This window comes from Schistocerca piceifrons, chromosome 1 (assembly GCF_021461385.2).
Source record: "Schistocerca piceifrons isolate TAMUIC-IGC-003096 chromosome 1, iqSchPice1.1, whole genome shotgun sequence".
Lineage (NCBI taxonomy): Eukaryota > Metazoa > Arthropoda > Insecta > Orthoptera > Acrididae > Schistocerca > Schistocerca piceifrons.
This window is the reverse complement of record NC_060138.1, coordinates 1,202,957,465-1,202,974,780: the sequence shown is the minus strand read 5'-3', so window position 1 is coordinate 1,202,974,780 and position 17,316 is coordinate 1,202,957,465. Positions and strand designations below refer to the sequence as shown.

At 38.2% G+C, this 17,316-nt stretch overlaps 1 protein-coding gene across 1 annotated transcript in view; it reads right to left on the bottom strand.

Annotated features, from left to right (window-relative positions):
- The window catches only part of LOC124802543 (serine/threonine-protein phosphatase 6 regulatory ankyrin repeat subunit A-like), a 407,755-nt gene that overhangs the window by 170,114 nt on the left and 220,325 nt on the right, over positions 1 to 17,316 (bottom strand). Inside the window, exon 10 of the mRNA XM_047263406.1 lies at positions 7,861 to 7,959. Within this exon, the coding sequence (XP_047119362.1) occupies positions 7,861 to 7,959 (99 nt within the window). The remainder of the gene's footprint in view (positions 1 to 7,860; positions 7,960 to 17,316) is intronic.

Genomic DNA, 17,316 nt, shown 5'->3' with positions numbered 1-17,316 from the left:
ACAGAAATCCAAGAGTTGCTTCCCGTTCCTGTTGGCCTCCATATCCTCTCCAAATTTACCCATAACCTTTTCATACCCTTCTGTTCGATTTCCAATCCTGGCATTAAAATCACCCATGAGCAGAACACTGTCCTTGTCCTTAACTCTAACAACTACATCACTGAGTGCCTCATAAGAACTATCCATCTTATCTTGATCTGTCCCTTCACAATGCGAATATACTGACACAATCCTAATTTTCTTGCTAGACACTGTCAAATCTATCCACATCAGTCATTCGTTTACATACCTTACTGCAACTACACTAGGTTCCATTTCTTTCCTCTTGTAAAGCCCTACACCCCATCATGCTATTCCTGCTTTGACTCCTGTCAGGTAGAACCTTGTATTCTCCCACTTCCTCTTCCTTCTCACCCCTTACCTGAATGTCACTAACAGCTAAAATGTCCAGCCCCATCTTACTTGCAGCCTCTGCCAGCTCTATCTTCTTCCCAGAGTAGCCCACATTGATATTAATGGCTCCCCATCTCATTACCATTTGTTTGCCAAGTCGTATCTTAGGAGTCCCTGGTTTGTCAGTTAGAGGTGGGACTCCATCACCTCCATAGGTCCGAGGCATTTTGCTCTGATTGTTGCCAGCCTAATATTTAAAGTACCAGGGAAGTAGGTTGCTAGCCTTACTTGCCCCGAGTCCCATTGAGTTTTACCCCTAACGGTTGAGGGACTAACCGGTGGATTTAGTAGTCTTTGCCGTATGAGCACAAAGGTGACCACGACTCAGAATATGTCCGAGATGCCCAGCCTTATTCTAAAGTAGCTGGTATCCTGACTGTCGGGACCACTTACTTGGCCACACATACGTTGCCCGTGGTTCATGAACTAGGACATGACTACAGGAACCCACACCATGAACCACTGAAATAATTAATGGAAGTAGTTAACATATTGTTAACAGTTAATATTTCATGAAAAGTGACCCTAAAAGCCAATTTATATTAACACACTAATTATGGCAGACCTGGTGGCTTCATTTGTCAAGCAAAAATCTGTAATCAATATTGCAAAAGTAAATAAATTTCAGTTGTAAGTTTAATTATGTTTGATTTAAACAATTTGTAGAAAGATCTTTTAATTGTAGTATGTTATATAAGGAAAGATGGTAGTTGCCATGTTAGATCAGTGTCAAACCTGTGTCACATCAGTCTTGAATCAATTTTTGTGGGCAGTAAGTTTTGTCTTATTTGTGATGTGACATAGTAAACATATCTTAAAAGTATTTAACTGCATTTGGACTATATCATTTATAGGTGAACACAGTGCCTGTCAGTGCACAATAATTAAGCGCACACTGATGACTCATATCATTTCAATAATCAGCAAGTGAAGTAACTGAAACGTAGCTACAAAAGCTTGTTATGTTTTAAGGCCTATTGGATTTTGTTGTGGTGACATTCTTGGGTAACGATGGAATAAAGCTGCAGCAAGATATATGGAATTTTATAAATAAGTACACTGGTGTCCAAAATTATAGCAACAAATTTAAATTTTGCATGGTTGTGTTCATTTTACCACAAAACAGTACAAACAGGTGATAGTAAAGTAGAAACAATGTAAAGAATACAGAATGTAAACAACTACAATATACATAAAAGTAGACAAAAATGTTCTTCGTTTTTTCCAACTTAACAGATTTTCATACACATTCCGATAACTGGTTAATGTGCTCAGTATGGGGTGTGACCACCTCTGGGAGCAATATAATGTTAGTGATGACATATGCTGTGAATGATGCCATCAGTCTCATGTTGAAGCAATAACACTCATTCTTCCTGGAGAGCTGCTCAAAAATCTTGGAGAGTGGTTGGCGGCTGCTGATGTGATGCAACTTGTCTTCCCAGTGCATGCCAGACATGCTCTATGGGATTAAAATCTGGAGAGCGAGCAAGCCTTGCCATGCATGCAGTATCTTCTGTTTTGATCTATGAGGTCAATCATTATCATCCATCAACACAAAGTCTGAGCCCACACAACCTCAAGAGCTGCACATGAGGTCTCAAGATCTCATCACGATGTGTGACAGCAGTTAAGCCTTGCTGATTCACCCATACTACTTCATGAAGAGATGTTCATGTGGTCAACATAATCCTTACACACAACACTAGGGATCATCCTTGATATCGGTCTCTTTCCATAATGTTTGGGTCTCGTAATCATGTTCCACATTCCCTCCAGATGCAAATGTATTGACGATCACTCTCTAGAGCAAATCTGGACTCATCTGTGAAAAGAACATAGGCTCATTGTTTGACTGCCCAGTGTTTATGACTCCACTCTAGATGTTCCCTTCTGTGAAGATATGCCGAAGATTCACATACAGCAGGTCTCCAACAATAAAGGCCATTCCACCGAAGTCTTCTGTACATTGTTTGTCTTGATGCAACACATCCAGTGGATGCTGCGAGGTCAGATGCCAGTTGCCGAGCAGTACTTAGGCAGTACCATCATGCCCTTACACCAAATAACAGTCTTCTCTTTCTGATATCACAATTGGTTGCCCTGTCCTGGTCTTTGGGATACTGTTTCGGTTGCTATAAATTGTTGTCACATCTGAGAAACAACAGAATGATTCACTTTAAGCCATCAAGCCTCATCAGATTGTGACTGTCCTGGTTCCGTTCTCCTTATGGCCCTGCACCGCAGAATAAGCATATTCTTTGTTCCATACTGCACTGTCAGTAATGGTATACACAGTGATTGCAGATGTGGGCCATCTGTAGTGGGCAAACCCTACTACATTTGATAGGTGCCCTGACGTCTTCATTGATGTGGTTGTCCACTAACAAGAATGCCATTTTCCATGCAGAACACAATTGTTTGGATATCTGTTGACAGCTTGTATGATTATACCATGAACTAGACACAAGATGAGGAAATAGCAGTTTTTTGCTTTAATTCTGGACACCAGTGTACAAGGAGTTTATTCTTTAACAATCTCTGTATATTGCTTCATAACTTTCATAACATGCAAAAAGTCTTTTAAATGAGACTTTACACCAAAATAAACATTCACATTGCCGGCCGAAGTGGCCGTGCGGTTAAAGGCGCTGCAGTCCGGAACCGCAAGACCGCTACGGTCGCAGGTTCGAATCCTGCCTCGGGCATGGATGTTTGTGGTGTCCTTAGGTTAGTTAGGTTTAACTAGTTCTAAGTTCTAGGGGACTAATAACCGCAGCAGTTGAGTCCCATAGTGCTCAGAGCCAAACATTCACATTACACTGTATATGTCAGTTTGACAACATGTTACATCAATTAATTTCATAATATTTTATATGCTTCTTCTGTTTCTGCCTGAGTCTCTTGCAGTATTGTTATGCTGCAGTCATTTGCTCTGGGTTTGCTGTGTTACTCCCTCCTGTAATGATGATGTGTAGATTTGCACAAATACCCTCGCAGGTATTTCATCTTGTGAAATTACAGCAACCACTGCCCCACAATGAAGACATATGGCATCCTTCCTTACACTCTTTACATATAAAAATACATAACAAATTTAAGCTCTTCACAGCTAAATTGCTACATTGCTTAAAAGTTGTGATACCACTTGTCAGCTAGACAGACATAGGATTGAACATCACTCTACTGGAGTGATATGTAACACCACAGCTTCATGAAGCCAAACTGCAGAGCTACTATTTATTATAAACCAGATACAGGGTTTTGCATAACTCACCTCATCATACATGATAATAATAATAGTACTGACTCAGTTCAGTTCTTGCATCACTGAAAAGATGAGTGATTTTTATATATATGTTAGTTGCTACAACTAACAAAGTTCTAAAGCCCGATGGAATTTCTATAGATTCTGTACTGAATTTGTGGCTTGTAACCACTCTTTTTTTACCATGACTTATCATATGCACCTCAAATGAGAAACCATGCCTTGAAGTTGGGAAAAAGCACAGGTCAAACTAGTTTATTGTAGTACCATAACACATATTCTGAGCTCAAACATAATGATATTTCTCAATCAAAATGATCTTCATGCCAATGAAGATGGATACTGAAAAGAACAATACGTAAAACTTAGCTCACACTCCACAAGACTTTCTGAAAGTCATGGATCAAGGAGTCAGCTAGATGCTGTACTTTATGACTTTCAGAACACACTTGTCTCAGTACCACACCTACATTTATTATCTAATCTCAGACTTTTTTGAAGATGAATTCATTATCTATAAAGAAGTTCTGTCTAAGGAAAGATGCACAGATATTTAGTCAGATCTTGATAACATTTCAAAGAGATGCAAAAACTGGCAGCTTACTTTAAATGTTCATAAATGTAAAAATGTACAGCCCACAAAACAAAACTACACAGAATACAATGACTATAATATCAATGAGTCACATGTGCCACACAATAAGCAGCCACAGCACACATGGTATGGTCCTTGGTTTCCTAGCTGGTACACATACCAGCAACTACTTTTTACTTCCACTAAAAGACATTCAAATAGGCCACTTGTCCACCAACAACTGAGTCTGGCACCACAGAGATGGCTGAAACTTAGAGCATGTGGTTTTCATTTTGTCATTATAGCTGAGAGTTTTCTAATATAATGCATTTATATTTGAGTCTTATCTGGAAAAGAGGATGCAGGTGGTTGAAATTACAGCACCAAATATTAATCAAAAAATTAAACTAAGATCAGATCCAAGGGAGGTCACAGTAGGAGTACCCCAAGGAAGTGTATTAGGCCCCTTGCTGTTCCTCATTTACATTAATGTGTCAGAGAGAAAGGCTATAATCATGTTATTTGATGATGATACTAGTTTAATAGTTAGTGATATGAAGCAGTCATTGCACAGTACTGTGGACCATGTCCTACAAGATATACAAAAATGGTTTAGTGCTAACAAGCTAACACAGAACACAAAAAAAGCTAATATGTGCAATATGGAAAAATAAGTGAACATGACAACCTAAATCCCACAATGGAGGGCAAACAACTTGAAAGAGTACAGTGTGCAAAATTCCTGGGTATGCACATTGATGAGAAGGTTAGCTGGAGGGACCATGTGGTGAGCTTAGCACTAAAACTAAATTCAGCATGTTTTGTACTTCGAATAATTTCAAGAGTTTGTAGTAATGACTGTACCAGATCAGTATATTTTGGCTATTTTCAGTCCATTGCATCCTATGGGATAGTATTCTGGGGAAAAACAAATTGTCATCTAAATGAGAGTTTCAAATTACAAAAATGCGCTATTCAGATAATGACCCAGAGCCCACCTCAAACACATTGTAGGCCCCTTTTTAAAGCATTGAAAATTTTAACAATTCCATCATTATACATTCTGAAATGTCTGTTCGTATCAAAAGAAATCATGGCAAAATGAAAACCAACACAGACTACCACAATTACGATACATGGCAATGTAAAGATCTCCACATACAAGCTGTAACAAGGACCCGAAGTCAGAAACATGTAAGTAATCAAGGCATCAAACTTTTTAATGCACTACCAAAACCTATCAAAGAGCTGGAAAATGAGGATAAATTTAAAACTGTTATCAAGAACCACATGCTTGAAAAATGTTATTACAGCATAAGTGAATATCTCTGCGCAACTGTATAAGAATATATGTTTATTTAAAAACAAAGATGTGACTTACCATACGAAAGCGCTGGCAGGTCAATAGAAACAAAAACAGACACATACATACACATCTTTGTTTTTAAATATATTTTTCCCGTGTGGAATGTTTCCCTCTATTATATAAGAATATATGTTTAAGTTAATGTGACAAATGAAATTACATCACTGAATATGTCTGTCAAGCACGTAAGAAATATATTATAAAAACACTTATTAGTTGTATATTGTATGAAACATAAGATAGATTCATATGAATTCAGCACAGATAACAATTTTGTAAAGATATTATATAGTTGTTAAAATGTACCCTGACAAATCCTATATCACAAATGTGATCATTGGGATGATAATAAATAAATAAAATCTAAATCCACGTTTTTGCAAATCACTGTGAAGTGCTTGATGCATCCACTATGTAGACTGCATTGCAGTTTAATACACCAAGCAAAAGATTTAAGTGTCTGCACACCAACACTTGGCCATTTCCAGTTCCAGTTGCCTGCAGCTGCCTACAGTTACTGGACATCTCTTTACAGTTATTTCCAGTGGTTTCAGTGAGTCAGCTACAGTTGTTGTCCAGTTCCAGCTGTTGGACAGTTAATTTTGAGAGCTGAAGTTTATTTGAAGTCTTAGCTAAAGTGTCCATCAACTGAGAGACTGAACTTATAAACTCTCTAATTGTAGTCCATACTGAACTCCCATTAGGTTAGTTAGTAATCATCTACTGTGTTGGGTTCGATCAGATTCGGAACATGACATCAATGCCACACCTTCTCACAGAGCAAAAGCTGAGTATTTTTGATGTATATTATTTTAATAAATGATTGTTCTTATTTCTCATGTGTTGCCACAGTTATTCTGTTTCAAATATATTACCCTGTGACATACACATGTAAGTGTGCAAGTAGGCCATTTTCATATAGCCAAGTTATTCTGTAGCTGGAGGTTTGGTTCCTGCTACTCTTGTCTTGGGCACCTAAGTTATTGGTAAATACAACAGCTGGAATTAACCAGCTTACAAAATTTCTGAATGTAATAATTTGTAGGGTTATGAAATGGAAAAATCACAAAGGATCAGTTGCAGGTAGAACAGGTGGCAGCCTTTGGTCCATTGGTAGAATACTAGGGAAATCCAATCAGGCTGCAAAGGAGATTGTTTGCAAAACACTTGCATGACCAATCCTTGAGTATTGCTCAAGTATGTGGAATCCGTACCAAATGGGACTAAAGGGGATATTCACCATATGCGAAAAGGGCAGCAAGAATGGTCACAGGTTTTTTTGGCCAATGGGAGAGTGTTACAGAGATTTTTAAGAAACTGCACTGCCAGATGTTTGAAAATAAATACATATTTTTTCTGAGAACCCCTTCTTACAAAATTTCAAAAACCATCCTTAAGTGAGAAATCTGGGAACACACTATAATCCTCTAGTTACTGCTTCCATAAGGATCACAAGGACAATATTATACTATAAGCAATCATTCCTCCAGTGCTCTTTAAGTAAATGGAATAGAAAGGAAAGAACCCCTAACAACTGGTGTTATGGGCAGTACCCTTTGTCGTGCAGTTAACAGTGACTTTCAAGATATGGATTTAGATGTAGATGCACTATAGCAGATAATTCAGAGCTATAACGATAAAATGAAAACCACATGCTGTCATTATGTGACTATTCCAGGATATTATTTTCTATGCAGACTGTTGATATACACATTTTTCTTGACTCTGGTGAATAATTAGAATCTTTTTCTAAATTTTACTCACTACAGATCATTTGTACAGATGAAGTATGACTACAAAAGCATGTGTAACACACAGTTACATTTCAAACATTGGAAACTCAAGGTTGGAATATCAACAATATCAGGAAAAGGTTAAATTGCTACTCACTCTAAAGATGACCATTGAGTTGCAGACAGGCACAATGAAAAGACTTATGATTTTGCTTTCAGTGAAAGCCTTCTTCAGAATGGTATTCCGATCTGAGCTGACGGAGAAGGCAGTCATGTGTTTGCTTGCTTGTGTAAGTAATGCGTGTGCATTATTTTTCTGAAGGAGGCTTTGTCTGAAAGCTAAATCATAATAGTCTTCTCATTGTGCTGCCTGCAACTCAATGTATTATCTTTATGGCAAGTAGCAATTTATCCTTCTCCTTGCACAGGTTCATTTCTTATTTTGATACTGTACTAGAGACCATACCTTAAAGTTTCCACCATAAAAAGCTCTCTGAAGTGGTGACCATCCATGATTATCCTTGAAATTCACATCTGCTCCAGCATCAATCAACAATTTGAGCATCTGGAGATTGAAATACAATTGGTTAGGTATGCACACATCCACAAGAAAATTAAATGAAAAAAGACAAAAGAAGTAAAGAAAGGAAAAATGAATTTAAATCACTGTCTCATATAAAAGAGGAAGTTCCTTGTCAACACAATCTCATGCGATTGTCTCTATTAACATACCAGCGCTTTCTCATTTGGTAAGTTACAGCATCTTTGTTTTTATATATATTTTTCTCATGTGGAATGTTTCTCTCTATTATATATATATGATTCAGTGATGTGTAATACTCTATTATCTTTGTACAGACCACGCCACTTGAACTGTCAACACAACTGGCACTGCTAAGAGTATCCTATGATTTCCACATTGCTGGCAACAGGTTATACACAATGGTGGTGACTACTTTGAAGGTCAGTAAAACTTTGAAACATGTACCCATTTCGTACAAGCTGTAAATAAATAGTTGCTACTATTAAAGTTCCAACCCTTGTGTTATTCTCTATACAAGGTAACTTGATGACCAGTTAGGGAAATATTTTATCTACATTTTATCCATAGTGCCAAGACTGAGAAGATTTTTTTCCTTCCAGTTTCACAGTAATGTGGAATCCAATTAATGTTCTCAATTTAGCAATGATGAAATGTGAAGAACGTTGTTGCCAGGCAAAACCACCTACTTCTCCTGAGGATGTACATATGTGTCATTTGTTATTTGATTTCCTTGACATTCATTTGAATGATATTGACATTTCGTTTGAAATTGTGGATACATTAGAAGAAATAGGAAATAACTGTGATGATTCCATGAATTTTGGTTCAGACAATGCCAGTTGTGCCAGTAATAGTTCTAAAGAAGAATACCTTTCAAGCCTAAAAAAAACATATACTGCAACAGCTTTCAGTGACAAAGAAAAGGCAAAGAAATATTGGTTAAATGAAGGAGGGAAAAAACATTTGAAGTTATGCAGTGTGCAAAGGCATTTTAGTTTCATAAAATCAGAATGTGAACTGTACAAATGGAAGAATGAGTTACACGAAGTAAGAAATGAGTGCCAAATGGAAACGTGAAACCATATGAATGAAAAACTGTTTGAAACATCATTTAGAACTGCTCGTGAGAGGCTATGCATTGTTCCCAATGGATCTCAACATGACTGGGCCCTCCAAATTGTGTATGATATGAACACTGCTAATTTCCATGCTTTATCAATCTGGCTACACAGGTTCAAGAAATCATACAGAATAGGAAGTCGCAAAATTACCAAGTTTATGTCACGTAAACATGTAGAGCAGCTACCAGTGACAGAAAATGCTATAGAGAAATTCATAGCTGACGTAAAGACGCTGTTATCCCCACAATTGCTGTTTATAACGCTGATCAGTCAGGTTTTGTGAAAGAGCTGCTTGCACACTGCACTTTATCATTTTGCGGTGAAAAAAAGATGGAGTTGGTTGCCCAATCAATGAATGCAATGACACATTCATATACGATAATGCCAATGATATGTATGAGTGGTTTTACTGTTTCCACAGCAGTATATCTGTCTTCAAGAACCACAAGGCAAATTAGAACCAAAAATAAAAAAAAATGGACTGTTTGTTGCATAAATCTTGTAATCAGTATGAGAATCTGGAAAAAAGGGAAAGAGTAATTTTCAATGTATCGTTTGAAACATATTCCTACCAGCTGCAGAAACTAATTCATTACTTTTGTTGGATTCATGGTCTGGACATAACAACACCTCTGTTTTTTTTTTTGAGGATGATGAAAAATCTGTAGATGTAATGCGGATTCTGCCAGGAACTACTAGTGTGATTCAACCTCTCAATAAAGAAATTTTTTGACAGTGGAAATAATTTTTCCGGAAATTATCTGTGGATGTATTGGCAGAGGGCTGCAAATAAACAGGGTGGGGGATCAGAATGAGGAGAAGGTGATAGGACAGAGGGAGTGGAAACAGTTGGGTGGAGGGTGTGAGGATAGTATGTTACCGTAGGTTGAGGCTAGGATAATTTTAGGAGTGAAGAATGTGTTGTATGGATAACTCCCATCTGTGCAATTCAGAAAAGCTGGTGGTGGAGGGAAGGATCCAGACAGCTTAGGTAGTGAAGCAGTCATTGAAATCGAGTGTGTTATGTTCTGTTGTGGTACAGGGTGGCTTACTTTGCTCTCGGCAACAGTTTGGCAGTGCCCGTTCATCCTGATGGACAGCTAGTTGGTAGGCATGCCTGCATAAAGAGCTGTGCAATGATTGCAGCAGAGCTGGTAAATGACATGGCTGTTTTGAGAGGAGGCCTGGCCTTTGATGTGGTGGGATGAACTTGTGGCAGGACTGGAATGGAAGTGTTAGGTGGGTGGAATGGGCAGGTTTTGCACCTGGGTCTTCCACAGGGATATGATCCTTGTGGCAAGGGGCTGGGATTGGGAATGGCATGGGGGTGGACTAGGATGTTGTGAAGGTTGGGTGTGCAATAGAACACCACTTTAGGAGGGGTGGGAAGTATTTTGGGTAGAATGTCCCTCATTTCAAGTCACAAGGACAGGTAATCAAAGCCCTGGTGGAGGACATGGTTCAGTTGTTCCAGTCCTGTGTGGTACTGGGTGATGAAGGGGACACTCCTTTGTGACTGATTGTTGGAGGTGGTGAGAGGATTGAGGTGTGAGGGGAAATGGCATGGGAGACCTATTTGCAGGCTAAGTCTGAGGGACAGTGCCTGTCTGTGAAGGCCTTGGCGAGGGAAAGGGATGACATCAGTCAAAATGCAGGTAATGTTGATGGTCAGTGGGTTTAACATGTGCAGAGGTGTGGATGGAGCCATCAGAGAGGAGGAGGTCAACATCTAGGAAGGTGGCATGCTGGGTTGAGGAGGACCATGTGAAGAAGATGGGAGAGAAGGTGTTGAGGTTGTGAAGGAACAAAGTTAGGTGTCTTGGCCCAGAGTCCAGATCATGAAGATATCATCAATGAACGTGAATCAGACTAGGGTTTCGGTGTTTCAGGAGGCTATGAAGGTCTCCTCTAGATGCCCCATAAAAAGGTTGGCATAGGAGCGTGCCAGGCAGGTGCTCACGGCTGTGGTGCGGATATGTTTATGTACCTTCCCTTCGAATGAGAAGTAGTTCTGAGTTAGGATAAAGTTAGTATGGTGTATGAGTAATGAAGTAGTGGGTTTGGAGTCTGAAGGACATTTTCAATAGTGCTAAGAACATGGGCATCAGGGATGTTAGTGTGTAGAGAGGTGGCATCAACAGTGATGAGTAAGGATGGTTGGCGTCTTTGGTGTGGAAAGCTTGATTATGGTCAATATGTTGGAGGTGTTGGTCAATGAGTGTTGAAATACTTTCAGTGGGGGCACAATAACCAGCTGCAATGTGGTGTTCAGGATTACTGGATTTGTGAATTTTGGGGAGCATATTTGAAGTAGGTGCGTGGGATGTCATAGGGGTGAGGAGGGAAATTGATTCAGGGGAGATGTTTCGGGAATGACCTAAGGCTTTATGCAGGGATTGGAGGTTGTGTTCGAATTCTGGGAAGGAATCACTCTGACAGAGTTTATAAGTGGAGGACACAGATAATTGGTGGACGCCACCCTTAGGCTACTATCACTTCCAGTTTCCCACTACTACTATCCCTTCTCTTTCCCCACCCCTCCAGATTAGTGCTTATGGCCCATGTGATAGCAGCACACTGGCCTGAGGTGATGGAGTTGGCAGTAGTGTGTGTGTGAGCTGTGCTTGCTTCCTTGTGTGTGTGTGTGTGTGTGTGTGTGTGTGTGTGTGTGTGTGTGTGTGTCTTACTGATGAAGGCTGTGGCTGAAAACTTTACGTGAGTGTCTTTCAGTTGTGCCTGTCTGCAGCTTGACATGTCTTCTTTACGGTAAATAGCAACCTGTCATTTCCTACATTGGTGAAAACAGTAAATTTTTTAAAATTTGAGACATAGCATGTTGGAGACTAATACACCTGCTATGCTTTTCTTTTTCACTCTATTTCAAATACAGTTGCAAATGTATTAGGTAATCTGTGCAGGAATATGTACAATTGTTACCCAATCAAAGTAGTTTCATTTATACGTATAGCTCAGTTGTTTTTATTTACTGTCATGAGTATAACGATGCAGTTGGTTTTACTGAAAGCATGAGTAATAATTAAAAGTGATGTCTAGTTAAAGTTACAACAGTGGTATGTGATAGGAAAAACACTGTCAAAAAATAAGCAGCAGATGAGGTATGGTTACCAATCTTCTGAAAGCTGACACTCCCATGTTTCCAAAACATCTTTTCAATTATCTGTATTTAATTAACTTACAAAAAAATTTACATCAAAAGTTGAGATCCTCAAAATTTCAATAGCTTATTTTTCTTTAATGGCTGCAAGAGTCCAAACTTTGACGATATAACTTTATTTCTGTTTTTTCCTGAATTAGACAACACCTCTTACTAATTAATTCAGCCAGTAGTTAAAGATTTCAAATAATTTATAATCATAAAATATTTACTTCCAAATGGGTTCCATACTCATAATCAGGGGATCTGAAAACCTGCATGATACTAATCTATGTGTTTTTGTGAATTGCTAACATGAAACATTTTTTGTAGACCAAACAATAATAAAGTCTTTGTTGTCATGCAAAATAGTCAAATCTAAACTAGCCAAAATACAAAGCATTATGTAGTTTGGGAAATCACATCATGTTCTTACACCTGTCTGTAAATGGTCACCCATCTCCCAAATTTGGCAGTCCACAGCTGGACAGCACACATACAACAAGGTTATGTTCAATCGTTTAACAGTAGATGACAGCCAAGTACTTGGTTAACATCTCTGTGTTGATGAAAGTGAAAGTTTGTGGCTGGGAATTAGATGTTAAACATATATAAAGCTTAAAGTGTGTGCCTGGAGATCATTCATAAAATATCTCTATGTTGGTTCATGTAAAAGTCTCCCATCAGTATTTGTACTGACAACAGCTATGATATTTAACACACAGAGTTTCTGTGATTGCAGAATATCTTCGTTTCTTAACATCCTATATAAAATAATAAGCATTTAACTTTAAAGTGCTGATATTCCATCACTACTATTTACTCAACAGTGTTATTAATATAATCAGTTTGTGGTCAAAGCTCTTTCCTTGTGCATGTTTGCTTCCTAATATGTAATAAGTAAATGTGGTACTTCCTTGACAAAATGCAATTTTTCTTGTTTTACTACCCATCCATGTTTTGGAGAAGTTTCTGCATCTTCAGTGGATTTTATTATCTTTTTTATTAATCCAGCTGATCTCAATACAAATCATTTACTGTGCCAGTTACTTTGTGTTCATGTCACCGCATAATATGTCTCTGTGAAGTTCAGTAAGTACTGTGAGTCTGATTAATGCTCAAATTAGTTCTCTTACAGAAGTGTTTATGGAGAAAGACATGTGCATCTCTCTGCCTGTATAACCTTTGAAACTTGTGAGGTAACAGACAAATTGTGGTGCCCTGAAATTATTCTAAGTTGGCGTGGTCGCACAGGACGCTCGTCAAAGCCGAGGCCTGCCAGCAACCACGTGGTCTCGAATGATAGCTTAGCAACCACGTGATGCCGCACAACGGCCGAACCAGCCGCGTGGCTGGGAATTCCTTGGTGATGCCGTGAGCCGGGAGGGCCAAAGATGGCGGACTTTGTGAAACCTTAATGGCAGACATTTCATAGTTCATATAGAAATTAATAGTAGCCAGATGAATCATGATACCTCAAAAAGAAACATGTACATTACCATTATTTCCACAACGATTCTGATGTTGCAATCAGATTTTCAATATCTTCATTAGGTTAAAGTTTAGTATCTGACGGTAATCTATACAAGTAACACCCAGCAATGAATTAACAAAATCTAAATGGTTAATCTGATTTCAACGATCTACATGTCTTTAGAAAGCATACCTAAATTGGTAAGTAGTACAGGCATGTAACTTAAACAGTACACGAGTTATTGGAGGTCAAAGTGGCCGATTACTATCGATCGCATCAGGCCATAAGTACTCCACAGCTACATGAAGATACGGTAGCAGCATGCTTATAAATATATTTATTCATCTATGTCTTTGTTTACATCTGAATATACTATTCAAGAAGAAATTATTTAAATATTTACTGTGTTATAGAAAGCACAGAGACATTAGGCTAATGGCCTACCTTTTGTTCTATTCCTTTTATATATGTTTATTTAACTTGTTTATGTATCTAATCTACATCTACATGATTAATCTGCAATTCACATTTAAGTGCTTGGCAGACGGTTCATCGAACCAAAATCATACTATCTCTCTACCATTCCACTCCCAAACAGCGCGCGGGAAAAACCAACACCTAAACCTTTCAGTTCGAGCTCTAATTTCTCTTATTTTATTTTGATGATCATTCCTACCTATGTAGGTTGGGCTCAACAAAATATTTTCGCATTCGGAAGAGAAAGTTGGTGACTGAAATTTCGTAAATAGATCTCACCGCGGCGAAAAACGTCTTTGCTTTAATGACTTCCATCCCAACTCGCGTATCATATCTGCCACACTCTCTCCCCTATTATGTGATAATACAAAACGAGCTGCCCTTCTTTCCACCTTTTCGATGCCCTCTGTCAATCCCACCTGGTAAGGATCCCACACCGCGCAGCAATATTCTAACAGAAGTCGAACGAGTGTAGTGTAAGCTGTCTCTTTAGTGGACTTGTTGCATCTTCTAAGTGTCCTGCCAATGAAACGCAACCTTTGGCTCACCTTCTCCATAATATTATCTATGTGGTCTTTACAACTGAAGTTGTTCGTAATTTTAATACCCAGACACTTAGTTGAATTGACAGCCTTGAGAATTGTACTACTTATCGAGTAATCGAATTCCAACGGATTTATTTTGGAACTCATGTGGATCACCTCACACTTTTCATTATTTAGCGTCAACTGCCATCTGCCACACCATAAGCAATCTTTTCTAAATCGCTTTGCAACTGATACTGGTCTTCGGATGACCTTACTAGACGGTAAATTACAGCATCATCTGCGAACAACCTAAGAGAACTGCTCAGATTGTCACCCAGGTCATTTATATAGATCAGGAACAGCAGAGGTCCCAGGACGCTTCCCTGGGGAACACCTGATATCACTTCAGTTTTACTCGATGATTTGCCGTGTATTACTACGAACTGCAACCTTCCTGACAGGAAAACACGAATCCAGTCACACAACTGAGATGATACCCCATAGCCCGCAGCTTGATTAGAAGTCGCTTTTGAGGAACGGTGTCAAAAGCTTTCCGGAAATCTAGAAATATGGAATCAACTTGGGATCCCCTGTCGATAGTGGCCATTACTTTGTTTTAGATTAGATTAGATTTACTTTCATTCCAATTGATCCGTAGTGAGGAGGTCCTCCAGGATGTGGAACATGTCAGAAAAACAACAATACATGACAAATATTTACAACTAAAACAAATAAGCTAATGTACCATTCCACAGGTCCCAAGTGGAATGAGCGTCATTTTTTAATGAACACTAAGAGTCATTTTATAAATACTATTGCACTGAATTTAAAATAAAAAAGTTTTTTATTTATTTATAAGGTAAGAAACATGTAATACAACTACTGTAATACTTATTTACAATGAACACATTACTGCACTGAAATGGTGCAGAAGTTAGATTATACTTACACACTTACACACACCCAAGCACACACACACACACACACACACACACACACACACACACAAATTTTCAGTGAACACATTACTGCACTGAAATTGTGAAGAAGTTATGTTGTACTTATATACAAATCAGTTGGTTTTCCTAAGAAATTCATCAATGGAGTAGAAGGAGTTGGCCACCAATAAATCCTTTAGGCTTCTCTTAAACTGAATTTCATTGGTTGTTAAGCTTTTTATGGCTGCTGGCAAGTTATTGAAAATGTGTGTTCCTGAATAATGCACACCTTTTTGTACAAGACTAAGTGACTTTAAATCCTTGTGAAGATTATTCTTATTTCTAGTATTGATTCCATGAATTGAGCTGTTGGTTTGAAAAAGTGATATATTTTTAATGACAAATTTCATTAAGGAATAAATATATTGGGAAGCTGTAGTTAGTATCCCTAGTTCCCTAAACAGGCTTCTGCAGGATGTTCTTGAGTTCACACCACATATAATTCTTACTGCACGTTTTTGTGCCTGGAAAACTTTAGCTTGGCTTGATGAATTACCCCAGAAAATAATCCCATATGACATTATGGAATGAAAGTAAGCATAGTATGCCAGCTTTTTCATTTTTATATCCCCTATGTCTGACAAAATTCGCATTGCAAACAGAGATTTGTTAAGACGCTTCAGCAGTTCTGTGGTGTGCTCCTCCCAGTTGAATTTATTATCAAGCTGTAATCCCAAGAATTTAACACCGTCCACTTCTTCTATCTTCTTGTCATCATATGTTAGACATATACTCTTGGGACACCCCTTACAAGTTCTGAACTGCATGTAGTGTGTTTTTTCAAAGTTTAGTGACAAAGAATTGGCTAGGAACCAGTGATTAATGTCCACAAATATTTTATTGGCTGATCTTTCTAGGACTACACTTGATTTGCTATTTATTGCAATGTTTGTATCATCAGCAAACAAAACAAACTTGGCATCTGGTAATGTTACTGATGAAAGGTCATTGATATACACAAGAAAAAGTAAGGGCCCCAAAATGGAACCTTGTGGGACCCCACATGTAACTAGTTCCCAGTTGGATGATGCCTGATAGCTTGATACATGTCTCTTTCCTAATAACACCCTTTGTTTCCTGCCAGAGATATAAGATTTGAACCATTTTGCAGCATTTCCTGTTACACTATAATATTCTAGTTTACTTAAAAGGATATTGTGATTTACACAGTCAAATGCCTTTGACAGATCACAAAATATACCAGTTGCCTGCAATTTTTTGTCTAATGAATTAAGTACATTTTCACTGTAAGTGTAGATAGCCTTCTCAATATCAGAACCTTTTAGAAATCCAAACTGTGACTTTGACAGTATGTTATTTGAGATAAGATGGTTATAAAGACGACTGTACATTACTTTTTCTAAAATTTTTGAGAATGCTGGCAACAGTGAAATTGGACGGAAATTTGATGCTATTTCTTTATCTCCCTTCTTAAACAGTGGCTTAACTTCAGCATATTTCAGCCATTCGGGAAATATTCCACTGATAAACGACTGGTTACACAGATAGCTTAATATGTTACTTAGCTCAGAATCACATTCTTTAATTAACTTTGTTGATATTTCATCATACCCACTAGATGTTTTTGATTTTAAAGATTTTATGATGGACGTTATTTCTGTTGGGG